Source organism: Drosophila bipectinata, chromosome 2R, assembly GCF_030179905.1.
Source record: "Drosophila bipectinata strain 14024-0381.07 chromosome 2R, DbipHiC1v2, whole genome shotgun sequence".
NCBI lineage: Eukaryota > Metazoa > Arthropoda > Insecta > Diptera > Drosophilidae > Drosophila > Drosophila bipectinata.
In genome coordinates, this window is record NC_091737.1 from 6011580 (window position 1) to 6020424 (window position 8845).

Genomic DNA, 8845 nt, shown 5'->3' on the forward strand with positions numbered 1-8845 from the left:
TTCTGCACATAAACAAATTCACAGCCAGAGGCCAATTGCATCAGCTGCTGCTCCCCCCCTGCTGCCATGGCCTCGTCTCTTTTCACAACCCAGCCGCCCATCCACCCACCATTCCGAGCTATGGATGGCGGGATGTTGCCTCGAAGATGATGATCCCGATGATGCCGTATCGGCCTCTGACAACTGCAGTCACGCGAATCTGGCATATTTTAATGCAACGCTGAGCGATGCATCGGTCTCTGAACAGCATTTATCGACAGATGGATATCTTCGGGTGCTTTGTGGATTTTCACTTTAAACTTGAAATATACAAGGTCTTAAAGCCTGTATTAAATTGAGGGAACTTTTAATCAAGTAACTCAAAACCAAGATACCATATGCTGGCATTCAAATTTGGTTTTAATTTCTTACGCATACGATTTTCTAGAGCTATTTTCTATTTTCCCTATTTTTTTAGTTGCTTTTAGCCTACTTTTCCTGCATTGATTAATGGCAGGAAACTCCTGTTAAGTCACTGTGGCACAATTTTTATCCCCACCTGCAGCAAGTCATGCTGCATTTTTGGAAGCACATTACCGGAAGTTTTGGAAACAATGACATATCCTTAGGAGTCATTCAGTAGCAAGGAACTTGGTCAGTTAAAGGATTGTATTTTCAGAAAATTGCTTGAAGCGGCATAAGACTTAAACTTAAAATAGTGTTAAACGAATGGTCGCCCAATACCCTTTAATGCAGAGAAAATATGTTTAATAATATCCAATAGATATCATCCATATAAACTTCTGTTTTATTATTCAAATTAGAAACTTATTTTTCCTTCTCATAATATTACCATTATTTTTTATCTATCAGCTTAACTTCTTCAGTCTCTGTGGTTTTGGACGGCAACAAGCCACTGTTCACGGATGCCCTCGGACATAAGGTGCCAAAGCCGCCACCCTCGCTACAGGTGGCAAGCCCCATCGACCTGCTCAACCCCGACCGCTACGAGTTCTACACCTTTGACGAGCACGGCGAGCTGGTCAAGCGCTTAATGACTATGCAGGAGATCCAGAGCATCGTGGCCAACGGTGACGGTGATGGTCCGTCCATCATCCACCCGGCTCCAATGTCCCCAAGTACAAACCCTGATAAGAACGTTCAGGAAATAGTTAAGAGTGTTCAGAGCGTGCTGAACAAGGAGGTGGCCTCCAGCTCTACTAAAAACAGCTCTGGGGAATTGTTGCCACCACTACTGGACACGCCGGACGTGTCTTCGACCTGGTCCCTGATCCTGCCCGCTATATTTGGCAACACGGGTGGCGACATCTTCCCGCAGCAACGTCCGCAGCAGATTGTGATGACCCCAGAGTCGGAGCTTTTGGAAATCTCTACCAAGGCATCAACGACCAGAGCCACCAAGAAACCCAAGCCGAAGCCTTCAAAGCGTAAACCTGGAAGTATCCGCCGACCAACAACCACCACTGAAGTGATTCCTCAGGTGGTGCAGGAGGAGCTCGACCCCATGGAGTCCGTCTACACTGGCATGCAACAGTACCAGAACATGGCCACCAACGTGAATTTCGAGCTGCCGCACATCCAGCCAATCTACCAGAAACTTCCCACCAATAGCCCCACCACAGGGCGGCCGGAAACCACTACACGACGGGTGTTCTTCAACAACCAAGAAATCATCCACACCCCCACATCCTCGAGCAGTGCGTCTGTTACCACAGAGAAGATCGTCTTCAACCACCAGCTGGCAAAAAAACCTCCAAACGTGCAGCACAAGCCCACGCAGCCCCACAGGACCAAGAAGCCGGGTGGTTCTATGGTGGAATCACCAACTCACACTGGAGGTACTGGTTCAAAGCAGAAGATCAAGAAGAAGACAACAACCACGACCACAACAACATCCACGACCCCAGCTCCAGATCCAGTTACAGAGCCAGCCACCCAGCCCCCCTCTGAAGAAGTTGAGGATCCTCCTGCGGTGAGCACCACCACAACCACCCCAGCACCTCCTTCGACCACCCCCAAAAAGAAGAGACGCAAGCCTACACGGACCCCTGGGGGAGGATCCACGCAGAGTGGTAGTAAGCCAACAAAGCCGAAGCGAAAGCCGACCCCCAAGCCGAAGCCACAGAACCAATCCGTAAGTGAGTCAGGTTTACCACAACATGTCGCGGGGACGCAAAAGCGACCCCATAAGAAGCCAAAACCAACAACGACCACCACTACTGCAGCCCCCGATCCGGCACCTTTAACACCCACTGCAACTTCTGAGCCTGAAACATCTTTGCCTCCGGTATCGGAACCACAGCCAGAAGAATGTGCATCGACCACTACTCCAGCTTCTGAGCCAGAGCCCCAACCCACCACAACAGCTGCGCCCACAACCATCTCGACGGAGGCACCCACTACCACTTCTGCTCCAGCAAAGAGCACCGCCATTCCTCCCGCTCTGCACCACCAAAAGCTTCATCAGAAACCTGCTGGCTCCACCAAACGACCGACCACTCTGCACCACAATCGCATCCACGGAAAGCCGGTACACAGCACTACCACAGAGGAGAGCAAGGTGGCAGGTGAGCCCCAAACCGAAAGCTACGGATTGGTGAACGTCCTTAGTTCCTCGACCAGTAGCACCACCCACCAGCCTCTCTACCCCGTGCCCAGCTACGGGTCTGAAACTATATCATCCCCGCCTGCGGCTCATGCCGAACCCACTACAGACGTTTCTCAGCTAAAGAAGACACCCTTACCGCTTCCCACGCTGGCTCAGTTGCAGCAGCAGCTGCATCCCAGCTCGCCGTCTCCCGCCCCTCAGCTATCGCCTGCACAGATACTGTCGATGGACCAGATTGTCCAGTCGCTCACCCAAGACCTTTCTGCTGCGGACAAAGCGGAAGGGGACTCTGCATTGGAGCCTGTGAAGTACGACAGTGCCGAGAACAAGGAAAAAATGGAGGAGCTAGCCAACAAGAAGAAGATGTCCATCGTCACTAGCACCACTACAGAAACAACAGCTACCAGTTCTAGTTCGACCGGTCCCACTTCTACCCCCAAGCCCACAACTCTCTTGACCAGTAACAAGCCCCTAATGTCCCACTACGGCGGAAGCACACTGGCCACCATGCTCTCCGAGGAAGATGACCACACTGAGTCCACTGAGTCAGCATTGGGCCCAAATTCGTCATCGGAGACTATGCTGAGCCACCTTGAGGAGGAGGAGCCGACACCCGTGGTGGTGATCACAGCAAGGCCTCAGTACGCTACATTCCCACCCTTGCCGAGTGTCAATGTGGATTCCAACCAGAGTTTGCTTGAAGCCGGAGCTGAAACTGGGTACCCACAGCTAGGGGTAAGTTCCAATGAAAAACAAGAAATGGAAAGCAAACTTCGGCCGGAACCGTAGTTTATATTCCCTTGCAGCTAAGATCGGATACACATATCGGATATGATTGGCCGATCATTATGAAAATTTTATTATAAATCCAATTTATTAGAATACAAAATACAAAACTGGTATTTTTACCAAAGTCCGATCGTTCAGTTGTATGGCATGGTTGTATGCATATATTTAGTTATATGGTTGTATTCAATTATATGGTTATATTCAGTTAAACGGAACTTCCTTGAAATCTCTTTGATTCTTTCACTGCATTTTACAAAATATCCTTTGTTCGATATCCGAGCTTAACACACCTTAACGTCTTCTATGCCCTTTTCGTTAAATACCTTTAAATTCAGAGCGGGTGCGTGTGGTTGCGTGGGACCTCGTGGCGTAGAATGTAGATAGTTTTAAATGGTTCTCCATGATTATAAATTAAAAAGTTTATTAAAAAAGTTCATTCTATATTATTTCTTAAATTAAAATTAAAAAATTATAATTTTTTTTTTTGACTGCAGGCCCAAGAAGAACCGGAGACCACAGAACTTCCCGGAGAAACGCATTTCCTGGGAACCACTCCAATGACGGCTTTGGACAAACAGAAATCTGGCACCAACAAGCCTAACGCAGACTCTGCCACCGGGGTCGACTATAATCCTAGTTCCACTAATGAACCAGTCATAGAGATCAAGGAGCCGGAGGAACCAGCAGTGACCGTTACTGAACAGGCGCTTCGGTTGCCCGTTTCGGAAAGCAGCACGGCAATCGACTTCGATGCCGACAGCACGGAGGTGACGCCGATGGTCGCCGACCTGGTGCAACAACTGAACCTGGAGGTGCTAAAGCCCATGGAACAGATATCGATGTCTAACTTTCAGACGCAAGCAGCCACTGTAGCCTCCACCCTTGTGGACGGCACTGGCTCCCTGGGCTCTAACATTCAGATGAACTCCAACGAGACCAAGGACGAACTGGAATTCCTCGTATTGGACGTCATCCAACAAATCACCCAGGGAGACCAGTACCCACCTGCGCCGAACCTGGAACCAGTGGACGATGAACATCGACTCACTAATTTCGCCCAACTGAACTCTTCGTTCCTTCTGCAACCGAAGCCAGATAAAACGGAGGAACTAAACAAATTGACCCAGAAACCTGTCCAAAAGTCGCCGGATGAAAGTTCAACCACCGATGTCCCCGCAAAGCAGGAAGCTACTTATCTGGAAGCCAGCACACAACCAATTCCCATTCTCTCGCTTTCGCAAATTTATGCGCAGCAACAGCAAGATGAGGATGAAGAACAACAGATGTTTGCCAACGAAAGGCTGGAGGTTCAGCCAACTCAAGGGCCTGTAAGACAGGAGACCGTCCCCGCCATCGAAGAGGCATCCACCGTCGCAGAGGCTACAACCGAGCGTCTGGAATCAAGTGGACACACCACAGTCATCGAGGAGGGCTCCGGCAGCGAGGAGTCCACAACACGGGACTCCTACGGGCAAATCCCCGACAGCTTTACGGAACGTGAAAGTGAAGAGAAAATGCCCGAGATGTTGACAAATGGTTACAGCGAGCAGCCGAAGTTAGAAAACAACGATGACCAAGAACCAACGACAGAATCTGAGCTCATTGTCACAACGGAAAAGACTGTGTCGGAAGAACCTGGAACGAGCACTCTGCCTCTGGAAGGCGACACAGCGACGATGCCGACGCCGACAAATGTTTACAAGGATGCACAGGATGAAGAGCAAATATCAACAACGGAGCAGCCCAAGAAGACAGAACAGGAAGAGCGTCAGGAAGAGCAAATAACAAGTGCGGAGGACAGCGCCACCAATGCTGCCGAACTGTTGCCGCAGTATCAGTCGCTGTCCAGTACGGAGGAGACCGCGGCAGTCACGGAAATACCTGGCGATACATCCTTGGTATCTTCCGAATCGGACATGTCATTCAGCTCAGAACAGGTGACTGAAAAAATTGAGGTGAGCACGGTAAGAACTCAAGACTTGGACGACGAGTCGGCGGAGGAAATATCAGATGAGCTGATGGCAACCATATCGGAAGAGCAAGACACTGAAGACGTGACTGAGTCGGCAACGGATGCACAGAAACTGCAGCCAGACGACGAAGATCCTTACGTCAAGCTAGGGGAGACAACGGCCACAGTGGTCCGTCCACTCAACCCGACCTCCAAGCATCCGGAGGTCGATGAAAAAAGTACTTCGGAGCAAAAGAAGCCCCCAGCACCCATGGCCTCCTACGGCAACCCCTCGGTTGAACAGGAAGACGAAGAGGACGAGGAGGACCAAAATGGCTATCGGGTGGTGCTGACTTCCCCTAGCAGCTCAACGACTACTACGACCAAACCCACTACCACTACGATCACAACCCAGAAGCCTTCAACAACAACCAAGCGACTTCACACTTTGAAGCCCGTTTCGTACTACGTCCAGCCGTCGCTGTTGGCCGGATACAACCAGTTGGACATGCAGCCACCTAAGGTGCTTCCTTACAATGCAAATAAAGTTGCACAAGCCCAGGCATTGGTGACACAGAACGCCCAGCGACCCACCCAACGGCCTGCTTCTCTAACCAACCTAATGGCAAGCTCCACTCAGTCGACTCGACCACCTGTCAAACTGGACCCCAGTCCGGAGTCCTCGCAGGGTCTTGAGGCCTCTACCGCCCTTATGGATGACGATCTGCAGTCGTTCGCCCGGCTTTGCAACGAACTCGCCTTTAGCTACTGGAGGGCTATCACCTCAGAAAAGATCAGCTCAGCGCGGAGCCTGGTGCTCTCGCCCTTCGCACTTACCTCAATGCTTTCAATGGTATTTCTGGGAGCTAGGGGCACCACCTCCGGGGAGATGAACGAGATCCTCAAGCTCGACGATATGGTCGCCTTTAACCCACACCTGATCTTTAAGAACATAACCAGCTCGGTGGAGCAGGCCTCAGATAGCGACATTGCCACGGCTGCATTCGTTAGGGAGATCTTCAGCGACCGAAGCAACGGAAAGATTCTGCCCTTCTTCAAGGAGAAGATCCAGCAGCTTTACGCCGGACATGTGGAGGAGGTCAACTTCCACGTGGTCAATGATATTGTGCGGCGCCGCACCAATCTGTTGGTAAAGCGTCACACTATGGGAAAGGTGCTGGAGTACCTGCGCACCAACAGCGTTTGGGTCAACGGACCATTGGCCACTATATCGGCCAATTTATTCCAGACAGACTGCTCCCACGGCTCAACGACTGAACGCGACGGAGAGATGTTCTTCCAAGTGCAGCCCACAGTGCGGCAACGCCGTCTCGTCCCTATTCCCGCAGTTCTCTACCGCTCCGGCTTCACGGCGGGCTACGAGCCGAAGCTTGACGCGACAGTAGTGGCCTTTGGCCGAATCCAGGAAACTGTAAGCACCATCTACGTAATGCCAGGCCACCAGAGCTCCATATCGCCAATGGGCAATCTGGACCGCCTCGAGCGCAGCCTGGTGGAGATGGCTTTCGGAGAGACGCAGGCTTGGAGCAGGCTGTTGACTTCCCTGATGGAACGTCCCGGCATGGAGGTGCATTTGCCGCGGTTCTCCCACCGCTCCTTCGTGAACGCCTCGCTAGGTTTACAGAAAATGGGTCTGCGAGGGCTGTTCAAGTCTGAGTTTGCGGACCTACGGGGTCTGACCGGCGCCGGAAACAAGGACATCTATCTGTCAGACATGATTCAGATCAACACATTCAGCACCTGCGGCGAGGACAAGATCTCTGACCATCACCATGTGGAGATGTACCCGGCGCCACCGCTGCGCAAGCGCAATAAGGACGTGGACATCCGTGACGACGAGGACCCGGATTCCTCGGAAGCCGCGGTGGACTTTGGCTCTCTGGTGCAGGAGTCGGCTCTGGGGCGCGGCTTTTACGACGATCTTCTGGACCCCAAGTACCTGGAACTGCCGCTGCCCCTTCGACCACGTCAAGCACGAGTCCCCGACGCCCCACGGCTCCGGTTTGACAAGCCTTTCCTGTACTTCGTGCGCCACAACCCCACGGGAATGATCCTATTCATGGGCAGGTTCAACCCTCGCCTGCTGCCCTGAGAATCCGATGGACGCCGGCGGTCTTTGTTAAATCATGGAATGTGACTTAGTGAATTTATACCCTAACCTTAACTGCTAACTTAATTTGTAACGAATGCTTATTGCTGTGCCTTAATCCCGCGACCCTCCGAATGGATCCGGGATTGACGCGCAGCAAACGCGGGCATGTGCCAATGCCAGAGATCACCTTTTTTGAGCGGAAAACTCCGCGTCGAGCATCTTGAATTTTTTAATTCAGTTAGCGTAAATTTGTTTCCAATCGTTCTGAGTTGCATTTAATTCGCCGCACAATATATTGCATGGTTTATGGAAATGCATTTTTTACTCTGCCCTGTGCGGGCTGAAAAATTGCCCACTCGCAAAAAAACGCTGAATAAATACGCGGGAAACAAAAGCGAATGCAATGAAAAATTGAAAAATTAAATGCAAATGGAATCATGGAATGCGTCAATGTTTTGGCAACTGAACAAATGTAATTTAATAAAACAAACTTTACCAATACGCAAATGAAAAATTGTGTAAGCTATTATGTAAGCTTGAACAAAAAGTCTAAATAAATATACATAGATATTACAAGAAGTGTTCTCTTTCCCGGGAGAAATGGAAGACTAGAAGCAACCAATGGACCACCTTGCGAAAATAAGGTGTCGCCTTGAAATTCTCCCATCAAAAAATAACAGATCAGGGTTTAGTAATGGTGGCGATGGTACGTCCGTCTAGTTTCTTAACTAGCGAAACTTGTCTAAAATTACAAAGTCACCTGTTTGTTTAAATTTTATTTAAAATTCAATTTTTGGAGTGTGTAAACCGAAATGCAATCCCTGTGTAAATGGAATGTAGTAAAATGCATACAACATGTTTTGAAACTTATTTAATAAAAAAAAATAAAACTTTAGAAAGTGATTCAGTAAACAATAAATATATTTCATTTTTTTGTGCTTTTGCATTTGATTGACTATTATAAACCGTTGAATGAGCATTTTATTGTAGAAACTCTTGCCCCACTCGCCCCGTTTAAACTGAGTTCATTTTCATATTTTACACAGATTGGCGAGGGGGTGTTTGCCCATTCCCCCCATATCGTCTCCCATACGGCTTTGGAGCCATCAGCCATGAAGCCATCCCCCAGCGAACTGCCCCACATGGATAGCTGGGTGATGAATTCATAAATATAAATAAACCATTCATTTGAAATTCAGTCATGCGTTTGATGTGGCAGTTGCCTTTAATGCTGTTCCTGAGTGCCGGACTCGGATTCGAGCCCATTCCCAGTCCCAGACCACATCGTGGCCTGTGCTACGGTGGCTTCTCTGAAGGCTCTGACTGTGCCACAGCTAAGCAAACGAGCAATCAAAATAATGACTGCAAATGCATACAACGAAAA

At 49.7% G+C, this 8845-nt stretch overlaps 1 protein-coding gene across 1 annotated transcript in view; it reads left to right on the forward strand.

Annotated features, from left to right (window-relative positions):
• The window catches only part of LOC108130251 (uncharacterized), a 30080-nt gene extending 21906 nt beyond the window's left edge, over window positions 1-8174 (forward strand). The window contains exons 3-4 of the mRNA XM_017248632.3: window positions 853-3343; window positions 3892-8174. Coding sequence (XP_017104121.2) covers window positions 853-3343; window positions 3892-7461 — 6061 coding nt within the window. The 3' untranslated portion in view covers window positions 7462-8174. The remainder of the gene's footprint in view (window positions 1-852; window positions 3344-3891) is intronic.
• Window positions 8175-8845: the final 671 nt, after the last annotated feature.